The sequence below is a fragment of the Agelaius phoeniceus genome, chromosome 35, assembly GCF_051311805.1.
Source record: "Agelaius phoeniceus isolate bAgePho1 chromosome 35, bAgePho1.hap1, whole genome shotgun sequence".
In the NCBI taxonomy this organism is placed as follows: Eukaryota; Metazoa; Chordata; class Aves; order Passeriformes; family Icteridae; genus Agelaius; species Agelaius phoeniceus.
This window is the reverse complement of record NC_135299.1, coordinates 1,618,999-1,639,242: the sequence shown is the minus strand read 5'-3', so window position 1 is coordinate 1,639,242 and position 20,244 is coordinate 1,618,999. Positions and strand designations below refer to the sequence as shown.

Genomic DNA, 20,244 nt, shown 5'->3' with positions numbered 1-20,244 from the left:
TGTGGTGCCTCCACATCCTCCCCACCCACAGCCTCACACAGCTCCCATCACCGCGAGGCGGTGGGACAGCACCTGGACCCCATCACAATCCCCTAAAAAGGAGCCCCTGAGGAGGGGGACGTGCACCAGGGAGGAAGGAGTGTCCTCTGCCCCGCTCCAGCTCCTGGCGTGTGGAGAAGAGGATGGAAGAACTTCCCTTCCAGCTCATCATCTTCCCGCAGCCCGGTTTCCAAAGGCAACGCAGCTTATGCAATGAGCGCTGCCTCCCTTCCGCCCCCACCAACTTCTGGATCCGCCGGCTGCTCCGAGCCACCTCCGAGTGCCACCGACACCTCGTGTCCCCAGGGAGGTGACCCCAGAGGGCTCAGCTCTTGGCCACCTGCACTGCCCAGCTCGCCCGGCTCAAGCAGCCCCGCAGGTGCCACCGGGGGGGGGTTGAAGGGTGCCCTGAGCTGCCCCCGCTGCTGTCACCTCCCTCCAAGGGACACAGATCAAGTGTCCACACACCCCCGAGAGGGTGAGGAGGGGCTGGAGGATGGAAACCACAGGCTCCGGCCTCCCGCAGCCCCAGACATGAATCTGGGGCAGGGATCTGGCGTTTGCCCAAACCTCCTCCTCCTCCTCCTTCTCCTCCATCCCTCGGACACGGCGGGTCAGATGCTGCCACTGCCACGACACCAAATCCCTTCTCCCTCTCTGCTCCGAGGAGGGCAAAGAAACGGGACAGAAAAACCTCCCCCTAAACCAAAAAACCAACCCCCTCTCGTTCATCCATCATTCCGGCCTCTCATTTCACCAGGCCATTCCCGTGAGGACGGAGGGGAATCCGTCACAGGAAAGCCAAAACTCCCCCATTTCGCTGCTTTTGAAGGGAAAAACAGCCCCGGAACGTCCGAGCGTTGCGAGAACTTCGCCACGGCCGCCGGTTCCCGGCTGGAGCCGCTGCCAGCGCGGAGCACGGGCGCTGCCAAGAGCGGCCCCTCGCACATTCCCAGCCCGGCCATGGAGCTGACGAGCTCAAGTATTTACTGAATAGATCAATAAGGGCCGGGAACGCGACGTGCACGGCTTGGGAACGAGCGGTTTGGCAAGGAGCTGGATGGACGGATGGGGGGGGGAGGCTGGACAAACGGACACGCGGATGGGGGGAACGGACAGCCCCGGTTGGCTGGATAAATACATTCCCGGTGCCACCAGGCCCGGTCACAGCCAAACTCCGCAGCCGGGCGTCGCGGCTCCGGGAGAAGCAGCCCCGGTTATGCAAGAGGGGGAGCGTGGGGCGAGGCCGGGCTGTCACGGGCACCCCTGGGACCGCCGGGACCCCGGACCCGGTCACCCCCCGGGACACCGGGACCCCCCAGTCCCGGCTCCCGCAGCGGTGCTGAGCTCCAACTTTCCCGCTTGGCTGCGGGGAAAACTTTGGATTCCAGAGGAAAATGGGATGGAGGGCGGGTGGGAGCCACGGGAACGGGCAAAGAGGAGAAAACGGGGAGCGCCAGCGAGCGGCCCCCGCGGCTGCAGGGGGAACGGAGCGGGGGGCGCACCGTGCGCTGCGGAGGGGTGCGGGGAGGACGCGCCTCCCCAGCCCGGCCCGCAGCTCCCCGTTACCCCCCGGTCCCTCCGGTGTCCCCACGGTGCGGTGGGGCCGGGCTGCGCCCGCTCTGCTTTGTCACGGCGGCGCCCCCCGCCCCCTCCCCGGCCCGACCGAGCCCCGCGCCCCCGACAGCGGCTGCGGCGCCTCCCCCTCCCCGCCGGTATCGCCCCGCGGGGGTCCGGCCCCGCCGCCCCCCACTCACCTTCGAGGGCGCGGGCGGCGGGCGCGGCCAGCAGGGCCAGGAGGCTCCCGGCGAGGGCCAGCAGCGGCCCCATGCCGGCGGCTCGGCGGCTCGGCGGCGGCGGCGGCGGCGGCGGCGGCTCCTCACGCCGTGCTGCCCGTGGGGCGGCGCGTCCCGGGCCCGCGCACCGACATCCGCGGGGGGCGGGCGGGGGCGGGCCGGCGGCCGGGCCGGGCCGGGCCGGGGGGCGGGCGGACCCTCCGGGCTGGGCGGCGGCGGCGGCGGCGGGGGCCGGGGGGCGGCGGCGGGGGATGGGGATGGGGGGGGGGCGCGGGGTCTGCGCGCGCCGCCGCCGCGGCGGAGGGAGGGACGGACGGTGATTTTGGGGAGGGGGGGGAGATGGAGAGCGCGCCGCCGCCCGCCTGACGTCACCGGGCTCGAGCCGCCGCCGCCGCGGACGGGAACGGGGAGGGGGGGGGGGGGGACGACACGCGCGTGGCGTTGGGGGGGGGGGGGGTCCTACGCGCATGCGCGTGCGGGGCCGGGGCTGCGCCCCCCGGTGGGTGTGGGTAGGGAGAGGGTCCGATGTCGGTACCGGTATTGGTATCGGTATGGTCCGGTCAGGGATCCGGTGTTGGTACCGGTATCGGTCTGGGTATGGTCCGGCCAGGGGTCCGGTGTCGGTACCGGTATCGGTCTGGGTATGGTCCGGGAGCTGTCCGGTGTCGGTACCGGTATCGGTCTCGGCATGGTCCAGACAGGGGTCCGGTGTCGGTACCGGTCTCGGTCTCGGTATGGTCCAGGCCGGGGTCCAGTGTCCGTGTCAATAATGTACAGGCAGAGGTCCGGTGCCGGTGTCGGTATCGGTGTTAGAATGGTACGGGCAGAGATCCGGTGGGAGTGTCGGTGTCAGTGTTGTCCGGGAGCGGTCCGGTGCCGCTGCCGCTGCCGGTGTCGGTATGGTACGAGCAGGGCATCGGGGCCGGGACCGGTGTGGTACAGGGACAGGGACGGGGACACGGACAGGGACAGGGACAGGGACAGGGACAGGGACAGCGCTGCGCGTCCCGTGCTCACACGCGGTACCGGCCCGCGATGCCGCTCCAGAGCCCGGCCCGGGCCTGCTGTGGTGGCCCCCAGGTGCTGGGGCGGCCCAGATCCCCTCTACCGGCACCCGGTACCGGCTGCGGGTCAGAAACACGGGACAGCAGAACCTCATCATCCTCAGGGGCAACCGGACCCTCTCAGGGCTGCAGAACCTTCGCTGTCCCGGTCCCTTCACCATCCCCAAAGGCATCAGGAGCCTCGCCATTCTCCCAGGACAGCAACACCATCAGCATCCCCAAGGGCTTTGGGACCCTCACTGTCCCCCCAGGGCACAGGACCCTCGCTATGTTCAAGGGCAGTGGGACCCTCACTGTCCCCCCAAGGCAGGGGGTTCCTCATCACCCCCAGAGCTGTCACCCCCCAGGACCCTCGCTGTCCCCCCAGCCGTCCCTGCGGGGGCTACAGGAGCAGGGTTCAGGATCAAGGGTCCAGAACAGTGGATTCCCATCATGGGGGTCCCGCCGTCACTCACCCAACTCCGGCTTTGACTGAGAACCGTGACGTCAGAGCCAGAGCCGTGACGTCATCCAGTGGCCACTCCGCTGCCTGCCAGGGCCGGGGGCCGAGGAGGGAGATGGGCAGCGGTGCCGGCGCCGTCATCAGGCACCATGCGACCCCTCCGCGTGATGTCATATGTTTTTTTAATTATGTCACACGCCTGCTCCGCCCCACCCCGCTCAGGCAGCTGCAGGGGGGGAGAGAGTGATTCAGGCTGCTGCGGCGCCAGATGTTCGGGAGAAGGTCCAGATGTTCCCCCGGGACGCCGCCCCTGCAGAAGTGCCGGGGTGGCAAAAATCGCGGTGTAACCCGGTGGGCTGGAGGGGTTCTGGGGGCCGGTTCTGTACTCCCCATTCCCCCAGAGCCCCCAAACTTCCCACAGGACTCGGGGAGCGGGTGCGATTCTGCTTCCTCCCACGCGTGGGTCCCGGCCAGCGCTCCACAGCCCCCTCCCCACTCGAGACCGTCCTTTACGGGGGCGTGGGGAGGCCGGGAAGCCCCTTGCCAGTCCCGAACGAGTTTCCTCTCTCCCGGGATGTCCCGGTACGCCGTGGACAAGCCGCGCTCACGGGGCCCCCGGGCGCGTTTGATGCTCGGAATGGCAGCACCGAGAGTCCACTGGCGCCACGGCGGGAGGAGCCGGGTGGAACGCGGGGACCCCGCAGCCCTGCTCCAGTCCCGGTCCCGCATCCCCAGCCCCGGTACCGCATCCCTACCCCCGGTACCACATCCCCAGTCCCGGTACGGCATCCCCAGCCCCGGTACCACATCCCCAGTCCGGGTACCGCATCCCCAGTCCGGGTACCGCATCCCCAGTCCCGGTACCACATCCCCAGTCCCGGTACCACATCCCCAGTCCCGGTACGGCATCCCCAGTACCGGTACGGCATCCCCAGTCCGGGTACGGCATCCCTACCCCCGGTACCACATCCCCAGTCCGGGTACCGCATCCCCAGTCCCGGTACCACATCCCCAGCCCCGGTACCACATCCCCAGTCCTGGTACCGCATCCCCAGTCCGGGTACCGCATCCCCAGCCCCGGTTCCGCATCCCCAGTCCCGGTATGGCATCTCCAGCCTCGGTACCACATCCCCAGCCCCAGTACCACATCCCCAGTCCGGGTACGGCATCCCCAGCCCCGGTCCCGTATCCCCAGCCCCGGTACCGAATCCTCAGTCCTGGTTCCGCATCTCCAGCCTCGGTACCACATCCCCAGCCCCAGTACCACATCCCCAGTCCGGGTACGGCATCCCCAGCCCCGGTCCCGTATCCCCAGCCCCGGTACGGCATCTCCAGCCCCGGTACCACATCCTCACCCCCGGTTCCACATCCCCAGCCCCGGTCCCGCATCCCCAGCCCCGGTCCCGCATCCCCAGTCCGGGTACCGCATCCCCAGCCCCGGCAGCCCCGGCCCCGCCGCTCTCGGTTCGCCCCGGTGGCACCGCGGTGCGGCAGCGCCCCCTAGCGGCCCCGAGGTGGCCGTGCCCCGTGCTGCCCCCGCCGCTCCGGTGGGCGCGGGGGTCGGAGCGGCCGAAGGAGCGCCCCGGGGCGGGCCGGGTACCCCCGTGAAGCACCAAATCCCCCCAAGAAACGAACACCCCTTTCAGTGCCCCCGCTGCCGTGTTCGGTTCGGTACCGGAGGGCGCAGCAGAGGCGGGCACAGCCCGGGACCAGCCACGGGCTCGGACCCCAGGACGGGGACCGGGGTTCAAACCGTGCAAGGAAGGTGCAGCCCGGGACCAACGGCCCGGTGCACACGGGAACAGCGGTGCCACAGAACCGGGGCTGCCCCGGTGCGACGGCACCCACGGGGGTGGGCGGGGGGCACGCACGGGGGTGGGCGGGGGGCTTGGAAGGGCGGCAAAGAGGGACCTGATCAGAGCAGGAGTAGGGTCAGGAGTGGATGCCACAGATGGGGCGGGGGGACACGCGTGGGTGCGAGCAGTGGGTGTGTGGGGGCGGAATGGGGGTCACCAGTGGGATTTGGGGTAAGAGCGTGGTCATAATGGGGACAGGAATGGGGAGATACGGGGCAAGAGTGGGGGCACGACTGAGTGGGGGCTGATATGGGACGGACGCGGAGCCGGCGGGTGCCGCAGCCCCTCGGTGGCGACGTCCGGGGATCCCAGGTCCTGCCGAGACTGGTCCCAGTCCCGGTGCCCTCCCATCCCTCCGCTCACGCGTCTCCTCCCTCTTCCTGCGCTCGCCGCTTCCCGGCGGAGCGGGGACCGGCCGCGCCCGCCGCCGCTATGGAGTGAACGAGAGGCCGCGGGGACCGGCCGGACCGGCCGCCCCCCGCCCGCGGCTGCTCTCGCCAGGTAACGGCGGACGGGACCGGGGACTCTGCCGCTGTTTGGCACCTCCCGGCCCTGAACTCGTGCAGGGGCACCGAGCTGGGAGCCGGGGTGGGGACGGGGTATCCCAGGGGCGGGGGCTGCCCGGGGCTGGGGGGGCTGTCCAGGGACACCTCCCTGCTCTGGGGGTGGGCAGTGCGACGTGTGACAGGCTGAGGGGGAGGTCCCCCTTATCAGCCCCTCACTGGGGTGCTTGGGGATGGGATGGGATGGGGAAGGGGCTCTGGGACCGGTGGCACTGAGGCTGTATCGGCTGCCGAGGTGGAAACGCAGCCCAGCTCGACTCGAAGTGCAGAGCACCCGCTGAGGATGGCACCCAGCTCTGCTGGCACCCAGCTCTGCTGGCACCCCACTCTCCTGGCTGGGCGCTGTTTGGGGACAGGGCATGCATGGGGCAAAGGAAGAGCCCTTCTTTCCCCTGTCCCACCGGTGGGCCTCAACAGTGAGTTCCTGGGACGGGAGCGGCACCAAATCCAGGCCGGGCTCCCAGAGCTGTGAGTCATCCTGGGCTGGGTCGGCTGGGAAGGCCCCGCTCCTTTTCCTACGAACCAGAGGAAATTTCATGTCCCGAGCGGTCAGCACCCCTAACACGTGGGTGTCCTCCTTGTGGCACTGTCACTCACCAGTGTCCCACCGTGTCCTGTGTTCTGGCCTCAGCCTCGGCTGGCAGCAGTGGCGTCCTCAGCACCCTGGGGAAACTGAGGCACGCTGAGGGGCAGAAATGTCCCTCGGGCTCTTCCCGGCGAGGGCAGAGTCAGAGAGAAGTGCGGGTGTTCACAGCATTTGGAAAACCTTGGAATATCCATCGGTGTGAAAGCCACGAGGAATCTGAGGGCAGGATAGGGAGCATGCTCTGAGGTGCCCCCGCAGGGTGAGGAGGGTGCAGAGGGCTGGGAGATCGCAGAGCCAGGCTGGGACATCGCAGAGGGGACATGGGACATGGTGGGATCCATCCCCGTGCCCCCGACACGGCCCGCCCGAGGGTGGGGGGCTGAGGTTGGCTGCCAGCAAGGGCTGGTGGTTAATGAGTAACATCCGTGGGATGGACGGCAGCACCTCGGCACCGGGAAGGGGACGGGGAGTGTGCGGCAGTTCCAGCTTGGGAACAAGGTTTCCTGTTGCAGTGAGAGCACAAAGCTCGTACTGACACTGTGGGGGTCCCTGAGCCCCCTCTCCGAGCCTGGGCTCCTCCTGAGCCACCTTCTCGCCCAGCCTCGCGGGTAGGCAAAGCCCTTGGGGTGGAGGAGGAAGCGAAAGTGGCTGGGTGGAGGGGGTTTGGGGAGGGGGAGAGGGTGGGGGGCAGCTTCTCCCCGTCCCCAGGTGCTGTGTCCTGCCCCATGTTGAGCCGGTTTTCCCGGCTACAACACAGCTGCGACCTCGGTTTCCGTTGCAGGAGGGTCCCCATGGGATGTTGCCCCCATGGGGGAGGGAATTGGGAAAAGCAGAAGAAGAAGAGGGAAACCTGGAAAGTGGGATTGGAAGGATTCAGGGCATGGCTGGGCTGAAGGAGCTGCTGTGACTGATGCCAGGAGGGGACAAGGCAGATCCCCTGCCTCCAGCTCCTCCTGGGCTGTGGGAGGAGGAGGGAGCAGAGCAGCTTCTCCTGCAGGCTCTCAGCAGATCCAGGCATGCCTGGCTTAAGGCTTACGCTCCAGGTTGGCGCTTCCAGCCAGCAGCTGCCTCCCAGGGCTGAGCAGAAATACAGGTTTAATGGGGAAGGAGCATGGGGATTAACCTCGAGGGTGGCAAAAGGAGAGGCTGTTTTTCCCCTCCTGCCAAGAATCCCACTGGGACTGTGAGGAAAAGCCCTGCAGCATTCCCAGAATTGCTGCGTGCGTTTCTCACCGGGCATTGACCCCTGGGAGTCACCTCATGCCCCGCAGCGAATGCTCGGGATGTGTTTACTCCGGGCCGTAAAGTGGAGTCGAAAGCAAAAGCATTTCTGGAAGGCGTCAACCTCCAGCCACCATGACCGGTCCCCTCCTGGGGTGGCACCGTGAGGGCTGGTGACCCCCGGGCTGCTCCCACCGCAGGGCTCGGGGCAGGCCGCAGGCGTTTGTTTGCTCCGGCCGCGACGTTGCCCAGTGACGCCGGCTTCCTTCCCCTCGCAGGCTTCTCGGAGTCTCTCAGCTCCACCTCCGCCCTGCGCCTTCGGCGGCTCCGCGCGGCCCAGGCCCGTGGGGAACAACGCGCTGCCCGCGGGGGACTCGGGCCGTGGCCGCGGCTTCGCGCTCGCCCCTTCGCCTGAGGGCACGGCGGGCCCGGCCCGCGCCGCCCGGGGGTCCCGCCGCTGCCCGGCCCCTCGGCTGGGCTGTGAGACGCCGCCGGCGCTGCGGGATCCGCCGCGGGATCGGGCCTTGGCCCCGGGCGGGGCCGGCGGAACCGGCAGTGAGGTGTGTGTGTGTGTATGTGTGTGCGTGTGTGTCTGGAGACCCCCTCGGCCCGGCGGGCCCGCGGGGCTGCGGCGGGGCCTGAGGGGGCGAGCGGGGCGGGAGGAAGGGCGGGAGCTGCCGGGAAGAGGCGCGGGCAGTGCTGAGGGGACGGGCTGGGAGTGTTGGGGTTCCAACTCCCACCTTGGGGTGCGGCGGGGCCGTGAGCCTCCAGCTCAGCCAGTCCAGGTGGAATTCCCAATCTAGCGCCTCATTCCAGTTCTGTTCTTGCTTTTCCTGATCTCTCGAGCCCACCGAGTGTGAGGGCCTCCAGCCCGTGCATTCCAGGTGGAATTCCCTCATTCCAGTTCTGTTCTTGCTTTTCCCGATCTCTCGAGCCCACTGAGGGCCTCCAGCCCGTGCATTCCAGGTGGAATTCCCTCATTCCAGTTCTGTTCTTGCTTTTCCTGATCTCTGCAGCCCACTGAGGGTCTCCAGCCTGGGCATTCCAGGTGGAATTCCCTCATTCCAGTTCTGTTCTTGCTTTTCCTGATCTCCACAGCCCACCAAGCTTCCAGCTTGGGCATTCCAGGTGGAATTCCCCATGTAACGCCTCATTCCAGTTCTGTTCTTGCTTTTCCTGATCTCTGCAGCCCACTGAGTGTGAGGGCTTCCAGCCCAGGCATTCCAGGTGGGGGAATTCCCTCTGTAACACCTCATTCCAGTTCTGAGGGCCTCCAGCCCATGCATTCCAGGTGGAATCCCCTCATTCCGGTTCTGTCCTTGCTTTTCCTGATCTCTGCAGCCCACCAAGTGTGAGGGGCCCTCCCTGTGGGGGACACCTGAGGAAATTCTGGGGGACAGCCAGGCCACCTCACTGTGGACACCCTGGTTCAACGGCCTCACCAAGTTTGGGGTAATTCACACTTCTCCAACTCCCCAGGAGTTCCACACTCTTCCACCTCTCCCATGCCCAGTCCAGCAGCACTTGCCCATCCCTTTGAAAATCCTTGTGGCAAAAGGAGCAGGGAATCCCCAGAGATTCAGGAAACTGAGGCACAAGTGGGCTGCCAGCCCGCCCAGGATTGCCCAAGAAGCTGATCCTGGATCAACCTTCCCACTCCTCCTTCTTCTCCTCCTCCCCAGCCCAGTGGAGCAGCAGGTTCAGACGTGGAGGGACAAGCAGCAGCTCTTGCACCCTCCCTGAGGAGCTCTTGGCCCTCAAGGGCTGCTCAAGTGGTCCCCATCCCCTCTCCTGCCTTCAGGTGACTGTTCCAAGATGTCCCTCTGGAACCTCGTGTCCCACATGCCACCAGAGGAGTTCAGCAGCCTCTCCACGGAGTTCCCCCGGAGCCTGCGCTGTCTCCTGGCTGAGTGGCTGGAGAACCAGCCCTGGTGAGTCTCCCTGGACCAGCACAAACTTGGGGGTCACACAGGGGGCAGGTGGGGGATCCATGCCCATTCTCCCAACTTTTCCCCCTCTCCAGGGAGTTCATCAATGGCTCAGACGCCTTCTGCACCAGCATGGCCAGCAGGATGCTCTCGGACATGCTGGAGAAACTCCGCAGCACTGCCGGCAGCGACGGGCAGCAGTGCCAGATCCTGCAGCAAGTCAGCAACATCGAGGTGTGCAGGGACCCTGGGGCTGGGTCACGCTGGGATTGCAGCCAGCTCCCAGGAAAACTTGATTGTTTTATGCTGCAAGGGCTCAATGCCTAAGGATGGTCCCTGGGTGACAAAATTTTCCAGGCTTGTGAGCAATAAGCAGACTCAGCAATTGGGTTTTTGGGGTCTTCCAGAGGACAGAGGGGTTTTTTATTTGCAGTTCTGCAGCCCAGTGGCTCACAGGGAGCTGCCACATCTTCCCTGAAATGGTCCTGTGGGGACCCCCTGAGCCCCTCAGCCCCCCGTTGTTGGCACCTGGGGGCTGTGTCTGCAGATGTTCCCCATTTTCTGCTCGAGTGTTTGATTTCTCCTTCCTCCAAGCTGTGTGGGTCTGCATTTCCTCCTGCTGTGAGCTCTGGGTTTCATTTTTGAGGCTCTTTCTCTTATCAAGGCTGTTGGAATTGCTCTGTCCCTTTCACAACCATCTGATTTATCTCCCCTGGCCAGTGGAGCTCAGAGCACCACAGCTGAGCAGGGCTCACTCCCAGAGCCCCACTCTGGTTGAAAATTCTGCTTTTTTTGGTAACAGACCTTTTTAATATTCAACATTTGGGAAGGGATCAGCTTTAGTCACAACTTCTGGGGAACAGGGTGACTTTTCAAAACAAGACTTTGTTGTTTTGTTGCTTTGTTGCTTTTTGCTGTAGGAAACAAGCAGATGTTTCAGCTTAGGGATTTTTTTATTATTTAAAATGCTGACGCAGAGCAGCCCTCCTGTGTTCCCTCCTCCCTCCATCCCTCATCCCAAAACACCAAATCCTCCCTCCTCCATGCCCAGCCAGGCTGTTCCCTGCTTTTGGTGCTGCTGTGACCAGGTGACCCCCAGGATGGGCAACCACAGGGCTGGGGGGTTGCAGGTGGGAGCCAAACTTGGGCTTCTCATCCCCCGAATTCCAAATTTTCCCTTGAAAAGCCCACGGGGCTACCAGTGCTGCATGCAGACCCCCACACTGGAGCTCCCACCGGCACAGGAACCCACCAAGCACGTCATCAGCCATTCCCCCATCGTGTTTCTGCTGCTGTTTTGGGAAGTTGCTAATTTGGGAAATGCGTGAAGGCCGGAGGAGCTGGCACGGGGACACGGGAGGCAGAGCCAGCAGGGGAATTCCTCTCCCTGGTTTTTTGTCAGTGGAAAGCATTGATCCACCCAGGGCAGCTGGGAGAGTCTCCCTCAGGTGTCAGGCTGGAGGTTGGAGGAAATGCTCACAGGAATGGAGAATTCCTTTCAGTTTGGATTTTTTTTTTTCTCTATTTGAAGTTGATTCTTCTACTTTTTATACAAAAAAAAAAAAATGGAGTTGGAGCCGATGATCCTGACGTTCCCTCCAACTCCAGACACCCCATGATTCTATGCACCATTTAAAGTGGTTTTAAAGCTACAAATCAGCTCTGTGGTGCTTGTGGAACCCCTGAATTACCTCGTCCAGGTGTTGTGGGCGGGGTGGGAAGGAGCAAGGAGCGGGGGGCAGGTGCCGTGTCCCCCCCTGACACCCCCAGTTTGTGTCCCCCTCCCCAGAACACTTTCCGCCGGGACCCTCTGCGGCTGGTGGCCGTCGTCAGAGCCGTGCTGGAGGGCGAGAAGGCAGCCGTGCTCAAACGGGTGGGTGCCCCCTGCCCCTCTCCCGGGCACCCCGAGGTGCAGGACCGGCCACAACCCCCCCTGACCCCTCTGTGCTCTGCCCCAGGACCATCATCTGCCTCTCAGCTTCCACCGGAGGCAGGAGGAGCTGAAGTTCAGCCTGGGGCTGCAGCGGCTGCAGCACCGAGTCCGGGAGATCCAAGCGCTCCAGGAGGAGGGGCCCGGGCGGGACGGGGCCGTGCAGAGCCCCGTGGCTCCCAGGGAGCTGCCCACCCTCATCATGGAGGCTGTGAAGGAGTTGGAGGCGGCCAAACAGCAGGTCCTGAAGAGGATCCAGATTTGGAAGAGGCAACAGCAGCTGGCAGGGAATGGGGCCATCTTTGAGGAGAATCTGGCACCGCTGCAGAAGAGGTGAGGGGGCACAGGGCAGAGCTGGGGGATCCTGAGCAACCTCCTGCTCCCTCCACCAGGTGAGTGAGGGTGGGGTGCTGAGAGTCCCCCTCTCCCCAGGTGTGAGAACCTGGTCGAGGTTTACTTCCAGCTGCAGCAGCAGGTGATGGCAGCAAGCACAGAGCTGGGGCCTGAGCTGCTGCCCCGGCTCCTGGAGCGCTTCAACGAGGTGTTGTCCAGCCTGGTCAAGAGGTAACAGCTGGGGGCTGTGGTGGCCATAGGTTGAGGTGGATCTGCAGGGGCTGGTGGCTGTGCCAAGTGCCACCATGGTGTCCCTTTGCCCCTCAGCTCCTTCCTGGTGGAGAAGCAGCCCCCACAGGTGCTGAAGACCCAGACCAAGTTCCAGGCGAGCGTCCGGTTCCTGCTGGGCCCGCAGCTGCTGAAGGCAGCGCCCAAGCCCTACATGGTGAGGGCTGACATGGTGACAGAGAAGCAGGCACGGGAGCTGGAGCTCAGCAACTACAGCAACACCCTCAGGTGAGCAGTGGGTGTGAGGGCAGGGGGGTTTCCCCACCACCATTCCCCCCTGACCCCTTCCTCTGCCCAGTGAGAGCACGGGGGAGATCTTGCACAACACGGTGGCCCTGGAGACCAACCCCACCAGCGGGAACTGCTGTGCCAACTTCAAAAATGTGGTAAGTACCACCAGCTAGGGGCTGGGCTGGGGGCTCCATTGGGTTTTTGGGGTTCCTGAGGCTGGGGATGCTCAGCTCTCTGTCCCCAGCTGCTGAAGAAGATCAAGCGCTGCGAGAGGAAGGGCTCTGAGTCAGTGACGGAGGAGAAATGCGCCGTCCTCTTCAGCACCAACGTCACCTTGACCCCCAGCAACGTCTCCATCCACCTCCAGGTATCGTGGGATGGGGCTGGATGTGCTGAGCCTTCCCCTGTGGGACACTGGGACAATCCCAGGGCAGCCACCACGCCTGGCTCAGGGCCACTGTGTGCCCTCAGGTCCTGTCTCTGCCCATCGTGGTCATCGTCCATGGGAACCAGGACAACAACGCCAAAGCCACCGTGCTGTGGGATAACGCCTTCTCTGACATTGTGAGTGCCACGAGCTGGAGGGAAGGAGCTGGAAACTGGGGCTGACTGGGCTTTGCACTCCCACCAGTGCAGGTGGGAGCAGGAGCCCAGGGGTGGGACATGGTGGGCATCCTGTCCTGATGTCCCCCTGCCCGGCCACAGGACCGGGTGCCCTTCGTGGTGGCCGAGCGGGTGCCCTGGGACAAGATGTGTGACACCCTGAACCTGAAGTTCATGGCAGAGGTGCAGACCACCAAGGGGCTCCTCAAGGAGCACTACTTCTTCCTGGCCCAGAAGATCTTCAATGACCACAGCGCCAGCCCCGAGGACTTCCAGAGCCGCCACGTCTCCTGGGCCCAGTTCAACAAGGTGACTGGGAGGGATGGCCAAGGTGGGCAGGGGCCAGCGTGGCCATGGGGAGCCTCATGGCCTCTCTCTGCCTCAGGAGATCCTCCCTGGCCGGGGATTCACCTTCTGGCAGTGGTTTGATGGAGTCCTGGACCTCACCAAGAGATGCCTCAAAAGTTACTGGTCGGACAGGTGGGTGCCCCAGGGCTGGGCTTTGGGGGCGTCCTGATCCCACCCCACTGCCATGGGTGCTCCTGATCCCTGTTCTCCACCCATCCAGGCTCATCATGGGCTTCATCAGCAAGCAGTATGTGTGCAAGCTGCTGAGCATGCAGCCAGATGGGACCTTCCTGCTCCGCTTCAGCGACTCCGAGATCGGGGGCGTCACCATCGCTTACGTCATGCGGGGCAAGGACGGTGAGACGGGGTCAGGTGCAGTGCAGGGGAGGGGTCCTCACTGCCAGGGGGTGTGGGCAGTTCCAGGAACCAGCACTGGAATGCAGTGACGTGTCTCCCCTCGCTCAGGCTCCAGCCAGGTGGAAAACATCCAGCCCTTCTCTGCCAAGGATCTGTCCATCCGCTCCCTTGGCGACCGCATCCGGGATCTGGGGCAGCTCCGGAACCTGTACCCCAACATCCCCAAGGACCAGGCCTTTGGGAGTCACTACAACAGTGAGTGGGGAGGGCCTAGATGGGCCCTGGGGTGTCCTTGTGCACCTCAGCAATGCTGTGAGGGAGGTTATGGACCAGGCCTTTGGGAGTCACTACAACAGTGAGTGGGGAGGGCCTGGATGGGCCCTGGGCTGCAGGGACCCATCCTCTCACCTTCTTTTGAGAATGAAAATTCATTATAAACTTCAAAATCCCCATCAGCCTAAAAACAGACTTCTACTCCCTCACCTTCTTTCTCATTGCACTGGTCGTATCATGATCTGTCCTACAATTTGCAACATGATATAGGGCCTCAGACCTCTACATTACAAAATTTTCCAGTACCTGCTGTTCTTCATTGAAGATCTTCTGGTCAAGGAAGAAGCAGTGCTCCTTGAGGAGCCCCTTGGTGGTCTGCACCTCTGCCATGACCTTCAGGTTCAGGGTGTCACACACACTCTGCACCCCAGCAATGCTGTGAGGGGGCTTATGGGTCTCACCCCGGTGGCCCCAGGGCTTGCAGGAGCAACTGGGGCTGGTAGAGATGGTTGGCAGGGCATGGTGGGGGTGGTGGTTCATGGATGGTTCTCCTCCCTGAGCAGAAGAGCAGACAGGCAAGGACGGCCGGGGCTACGTCTCCACTGCCATCAAGATGACTGTGGAAAGTGAAAGGTGGGTGTGAGGCCATATCTGTGCTGGAGGTGTGTGCACATGGGCCAGGGTTTGCACAGACCCCTGGCCAGCCTGAGCATCCCCCTGGGCAGGGAAATCCCTGACTGGGGAAAACAGAGCTGTGCTGGTGAGCAAAGAGCCCCCTGTGAACCCTCAAGCTGTGCTGGGGCACATTTGTGCACCTCCCACCCTCCCCTCGAGCACCCAGTGGCCCATGTCCCCCTTCAGAGCCCCCCTCGAGCACCCACTGGCCCATGTGGAGCCTGGACCTGGCAGTGCTGATGGGGTCCATGTGCTTTTGCAGGGACCAGCAGCCCCCAAGCACCATGGGGGCCCCCCCTGAGGCCCCCCAGGCACCGATGTTCAGCCTGCCCATGGTGCAGCATGAGCTGCACCCTGAGAATCTACAGCCACTGCTGGCCCCCATGTGGTGAGTGCCCTGCTGTGGGGCGTGGGGTGGGGGCTGTGGCAGTGCCCCCCCCTCAATCTGAACCTCTGTGTGTGTGCACTGCAGCCCCCCCACTTCATTCTGCCCCCAGCCCATGCCCGGGGGCTACCCCACGGTTGAGAGCAGCATCATGATGGTGCCCGACAGGCTGACCCCCCCCTTCCACAGGTAGGAGCAGGGCAGGCTGGGGGGCAGGGGGGGGACACCCCACCACCCCCAGCAGGGTTCAGGGGTGTTCCCCCTTCCCTGAGTGCTCCTGCTCCCCACAGCCCGTCCCCGATGCTCTCGCCTCCCTCGCTGTCCCACTGCCAGGACCCTGCCTTCAGGACCCCTGGGTAAGAACTGGCACACGGGTGGAAGGGGGGCACCGTGCCCTGTACCCCTTTAGCCCTTCCCCACCTAATCCCAGGCTGGCAGAGCTGGAGCGGCCACCCCAGGAGGAGCCCCCCACAAACCAAGCAGTGCCCCCCATACCTCGGGGCTGGTGAGTGCCCCGGGGGACAGGATCTACCCCATTCTTTGCCACCCCAGACCCTTCATGCCCAGCCAGTTCCTGCCCGGGGATGTCTCTCAGCTGCTGCCCGCGGGTCCCTCAGCGGAACCGCAGGACGAGGAGATGCCCGAGCTGCCCCCGTTCCCGCTCCTGGAGGAGGCGTCGCTGCAGAGCCCTCCGCGGTGGTAAGCACGGGGAGGGGGCAGCAGAGAGAAGCCCCTCCCAGTCCCCACCTGGTCACCCTGCTGTTTCTGTGCCCAGGATGTCGCCCGGCATGGATCAGCCATCAACCTCAGAGTTGGATCAGCTCCTGGAGATGCCCCCGTTGCCCCCCTTTGCCCCCCTCCAGCAGCACAGCGGGTACCCCAATTCCAACCTGTCCTCCTGGGGGCTGGGGGATGCACGGTGGGATGACAGCATCCGGCCAGGACACGCGTGAGGGGGGCTCCTGGTGAGGGGGGGGTACATCGGACTGCGAGTCCCCCCTTCACTCCCTCCCAGCCTTGCCTGGGTTCATGGACTTGCTACGACTCCCGCAGGAGTGGAAACTCCAGCTGGCAAAGGCGGGGTTTGGGGGGGGGATTTGGGGTAACCCCCGTCGTCGTCGTCGTCGTCCCCTCCACCTCCGTGCATTGCATCCGCTGCCGGGGGTCCGCGGGTGAGCGGGTGCGGGCTTAGGGGGGCCCCGTCCTGCGTGGGGGGCACCGGCAGCCGCACGCGGTGCCCCCAGCCCACGCCCGCCGGGATGAGTCACCGCGGGGGCGGGAGGCGGCAGCGCGAACGGCGCCGGGGCGGAGGTGCCAGCCCGGTGCCCCCCGGCGGAGGGGAGGGGACGGGACACACCGGGACCCCCATGGAAGGGGAGGACACGAACCCCCCCCCCCCCCCGCACCCCCGCAATCAGCGCTTGCTTTGGGGTTTTGAGCTGTTCCGTCACTCCCCCTCCCCTCCAGGTTGGAGCAAAGGGGGTAGGAAGATAAGCCATAAAATAAAGTTTTATTCCAAAATAACAAAATAAATAATCTACTGTACACGGTACAAAGGAAGAGTCGCTAATGCTCTAAAAAGACACCACACAGTCCTAACGGGGGGGTGGGGAGTGGGAACCCCGGGGCTGGGCACGGTTTGTAGGAATGGGGGGAATAAAGAGGAGGAACCCCGAGGGGTTTTGGGGTGGGGTCGGGGGGAACAGCACCTCCCCAGTGCCCATCAAACGCCGCCTGCATCGTGCTGGGAGGGGGTGACACCCCCCGGCACGTGTGACACCCCCCGGCACAGGGACCATGCTGGAAGCACACGCAGGTATCGGGGTGCGGGGGGGGGGGTTCGTGCGGGGGTGTGTGTGTGTATTGGGGGGGGGGGGTATTTACAGCCGATTGGGTGCTGGGGGGGGGTCGCAGGGTTCGGGGGGGCGGTGGGGGTGCACAGTGAGCTGGCACGTGCTGCGGGGAGGGGGCTGGCGGCTGCTGCGTGGGCGCTGCGGGTGCGGGGTGGGGAAGGGTGGGGAGGGGGGACCGTGTGCCCGGCGTGGGCGGCAGCGCTGACGTGGGAGCGCACAGTGCGACGCGTCTGTCCCCGCGTGGTGACAGAGCCCGAGGTGGGCAGGGGGGGAACGGTCAGCACGGGGCTGTACAGGGGTGGGACGGGGGGGGCTCCAGTCCATCGAGGGCTCCCCAGCCCTGGGGGGCGGCGGGGGAGCGGAGCCGGGCGGGATGAGGGTATTGCTGCTGCGGGGAGTTCGCATCCCGCCGCGGCTGAGGTAACCAGAGCGTCGGTGTGGGACGGGAGGGGGCCGGGAGGTTATGGATGAGACCCCCCCCTCTCCCCAAGCTCCCCCGGGCCCGGAGCGCCGCCGCACCCGTCCCCCAGCACGTTATTGCTTCGTTAATGGTGGCGGGGGGGCTACAGGGGCCTCACTGCCTGCTGGTCTCCTGCTCCACCTTGATGGTGCCCCGAGGGGGGTCTGGGGGGGCCGGAGGACCCCGTTCCGCCAGCCCGTCCTCGAACTCTGTGGGGAGAACACGGAGATGGCCGTGAGGACACGATTGTACAGCAGAAGGCAGCGGTGCCCTCCTGACCCCTGCCCGCGGCAAAGCCCCCCCGGCCCCTCGGGGGGCTCACCTGGTCCCGGGGGCTTCCCCGGCAGGCAGGGGCTGAGCCGCCCCACGCGGTCGTGAGAGACCAAGCGGGCCAGGCGCAGCCCCTCGTCCATCAGCGTCTGCTGGAGGATGTGGCGGCTCCAGAGCCCGTGGGGAGCGAGGCCGAGGGGCACGTCCGGGGCCGCACCGGGAGGAGGGGTCAGCCGGGGACAAGCCCCCGCCGCTGCCGAGAGAGGGGCGACAATCAGCGCGAGGAGAGGGGGCCGAGCACCACCAGAGAAAGGGAGAGACCCCCCCCTACTCACCCTGCAAGTGGCCGTCGAGGCTCTCCCCGGAGATGCTGCCCGTGTCCTCCTCCAAGCTGGCTCGGTACCCGGCCCCGGGCGGCTCCAGCCCCACCGGCAGTGCCAGGAGCTCAGGGCGGCTCTGCTCTCCCGCCTGCCAGGAGCACACAGGTGAGCAGAGCCCCTGCACCACCCACCCCACAACACCCACGGCCCTCACCCCAAGCTGGCATGGGCAGCCCCGGGCGTGTTGCACAGTCACACCCACGCTCACAGGTGCGCACACCTGCACACGCTGCTCTCCCCTGCACCTGCACCCACCTCCTGCTTGAGCCGCTTGGCCACGACGGCGCCGCTGTCCTCGGGATGGGCCCTGGGGGTGGAAAGGGGCTGTGTCAGGCGTGGGGGTGGCCACAGCAAGGCTGTGAGCAGAGCCACCAGGCAGGTGGGGTTCTGGCACCGATGGAATTGGGGGCGGAAAAAAGAGGGAAGCAGCTGGAGAGCAAAGGGAAAAGGCAGCCCTGGCACGGTGGGCAGGGGACTTTAGGGGATGGAGGCAAGAGATAGGGCATCCCCAGCGGCATCCCTTTGCTGCCTGGCATCCCTTCCTACGCCTGGCATCCCCGTCATTCCCATCCTCCCCACGTCCCACGCTCCGAGGTCAGGCAGAATCCGCCCACACTGGCAAAGGGGAACTGGGGGCCGCAGAGTCTTGGCCCCATGCAGAAGTGCTGGGGGCAAGGAGGTGACAACCAGACCCCCCCTCTAGGCCTACAAGGGTGGGGTTTTGGGCTCACCTGGCGACCTTGAGCGAGGACAGGTAGGTGCTCTCCCGTGCCACCTGTCGTGACAGCGAGAAGAGCTCGACGCGCCGCAGCAGCAGCGAGTTGTCCCGCAGGCAGAACTGGGCGGCCGCCTCATTGATGATGAGCTGGGGGCAGGAACGATGCGTGAGTGGGGACAGGGACACGGCAGCACCCACGGGACAGCACCGCCCACGCAAGCCTCAGCTAAAGCAGCACCAGCTCCAGCCTGGCGTGGGAGGAGAGCTCAAATCCCACCCACTCACCACACCCCCAGAGCCACCCCAGTGCCTGTCCCAAGCCAGCGCATCGCACAACTCCGAGCAGGGAGCTCCCTCCTCACCTCGTGCAGGGTGAGCTGCTTGCCCTCGCGGCGCCGGGCCTCGCCGCGGCCGTAGATCGCGCTGTGCCGCCGGATCTCCTCCTCCTTCTGCCGATCACCGTCCTCCAGCTGGAAGATGTGCCCCACAGCCTTGGCCAGCTTCTTGTTGAGCTTCATCAGCGCCCTCAGCTCGGCCTCGCCACCTCGAGGGCAGCTCTGCAGCAGCCTCTCCACGCTCTCCACCACCGTCCGTGCCAACTCCGGCTCCAGCTCCGTGCCCACCGCCTGCTCCCCGCTGCTCCCGCCCGGGGAGAAGGGGGGACCCCCGGGCTCCTCATCCCCACCACCCTCCGACTCGGGGGTGCTCCTTCCCGGCCACGGTGGAGCCGCTGACGGTGACAGCTTCTCCCCTGGCTCCGTGGGGCTGCGGGCTGGGGGCGTCCCGGCGCTGCCACCCCCTTTGCCCGCGGCCTCGCCGGGGCTGGCGTGCCCGTTGCTGAGTGCCTTGCGCCCACCGGCCTCGGAGAGCTTGAAGAGCGGGATGCTGCTGACCGGGACAGCCGAGACAGGCTGGCTGAAGAGCCCTGGGTTGGATGCCCATTCCCGCAGGGCCTTCTGGAGGCGGCGGACGTGGAGGGGCTTGGTGGCCATGCCCACCAGCGCCATGATCTCCAGGAACTCCTCCTCGCCCGCCTCGCAGAGCTGCTGCACGTCGTCCCCCCCTTGCTGGATGAAGGTCTCGTAGTAGCCCAGCAGGTTGGCACGTTGCAGCACCCGGTACAGCTGCAGCTCCCCCAGCGTGCGGGGCAGGGCCATGACGAGCCTGTGGTGGTGGACAGAGGACAGACGGACTCACCAACGGGATGGACGGACGTGCAGGAGAAAGCCCTCCCCGCCCTTAGGCCTGGTACAGGGCAGAGGGAGCATTCCTGTGCATGGGTGTTCCAGTGTCCCTAAACCCCACGGGGCGCCCCGTCCCACCCATGTGCTCCAAACTGGGACGGTCCCTGCAGCCACAGCCCCTGGATGTGGCACAGACACGAGTGGGGTCACCCTCACCCCGACCCCTACCCTGAGCTGTGCCCACCCCAGCCAGCAGCCCCTCCATGCCAGCTCCTCACACAGGGCAGGACACACATCTGGGGGCTTCCCCCAGCCCCCCATCCCCGGGGGTGATGTGCCAGTGCCGACCCCACCATGGCCAACATCCCCCAGACCTCCTGCCCGTGCCCTGCTCCCCTGTGGTCCCCTGGATCCCACCGGGGCCGCCCTTCCCTGGTGACCCCGCCCCGCTCGGTGCCCCC

General features: G+C 65.6%; 3 protein-coding genes across 12 annotated transcripts in view; 1 reads left to right on the top strand and 2 right to left on the bottom strand.

Annotated features, from left to right (window-relative positions):
* The window catches only part of LRP1 (LDL receptor related protein 1), a 136,061-nt gene extending 133,826 nt beyond the window's left edge, over positions 1-2,235 (bottom strand). For 4 of the 5 annotated variants that reach the window (XM_077192564.1, XM_077192566.1, XM_077192565.1 and 1 more), the window contains exon 1: positions 1,797-2,235. In XM_077192564.1, the coding sequence (XP_077048679.1) occupies positions 1,797-1,869 (73 nt within the window). In that variant the 5' untranslated portion in view covers positions 1,870-2,235. The remainder of the gene's footprint in view (positions 1-1,796) is intronic. The other variant, XM_077192567.1, reaches the window with a different exon arrangement.
* Positions 2,236-5,462: 3,227 nt separating this feature from the next.
* Positions 5,463-16,474, top strand: STAT6 (signal transducer and activator of transcription 6). 5 transcript variants are annotated; one of them, XM_077192656.1, is made up of 22 exons: positions 7,039-8,127; positions 8,666-8,794; positions 8,909-9,019; positions 9,369-9,498; positions 9,591-9,729; positions 11,285-11,368; positions 11,454-11,758; positions 11,858-11,989; positions 12,086-12,274; positions 12,345-12,432; positions 12,522-12,644; positions 12,749-12,841; positions 12,983-13,189; positions 13,266-13,360; positions 13,449-13,585; positions 13,694-13,840; positions 14,422-14,491; positions 14,796-14,921; positions 15,006-15,107; positions 15,209-15,274; positions 15,471-15,617; positions 15,694-16,474. In XM_077192656.1, the coding sequence occupies exons 4-22, from the start codon at positions 9,383-9,385 to the stop codon at positions 15,869-15,871; spliced, it is 2,544 nt and encodes an 847-aa protein (XP_077048771.1). In that variant the 5' UTR covers positions 7,039-8,127; positions 8,666-8,794; positions 8,909-9,019; positions 9,369-9,382; the 3' UTR covers positions 15,872-16,474. The 5 variants fall into 5 exon arrangements, with proteins under 5 accessions (XP_077048770.1, XP_077048769.1, XP_077048771.1 ...); XM_077192655.1 differs by lacking the exons at positions 8,666-8,794; positions 8,909-9,019 and adding an exon at positions 5,463-5,698 and having other exon boundaries at positions 7,846-8,127; XM_077192654.1 differs by lacking the exons at positions 8,666-8,794; positions 8,909-9,019 and adding an exon at positions 6,493-6,954 and having other exon boundaries at positions 7,846-8,127.
* On the bottom strand, positions 16,410-19,976 carry NAB2 (NGFI-A binding protein 2). Of its 2 annotated transcripts, XM_054649297.2 has the most exons (6): positions 18,962-19,976; positions 18,613-18,746; positions 18,137-18,188; positions 17,837-17,969; positions 17,554-17,754; positions 16,410-17,440 (listed from the first exon to the last, which is right to left on the bottom strand). In XM_054649297.2, the coding sequence occupies exons 1-6, from the start codon at positions 19,754-19,756 to the stop codon at positions 17,346-17,348; spliced, it is 1,410 nt and encodes a 469-aa protein (XP_054505272.2). In that variant the 5' UTR covers positions 19,757-19,976; the 3' UTR covers positions 16,410-17,345. The 2 variants fall into 2 exon arrangements, with proteins under 2 accessions (XP_054505272.2, XP_077048773.1); XM_077192658.1 differs by lacking the exon at positions 17,554-17,754 and having other exon boundaries at positions 18,962-19,756.
* Positions 19,977-20,244: the final 268 nt, after the last annotated feature.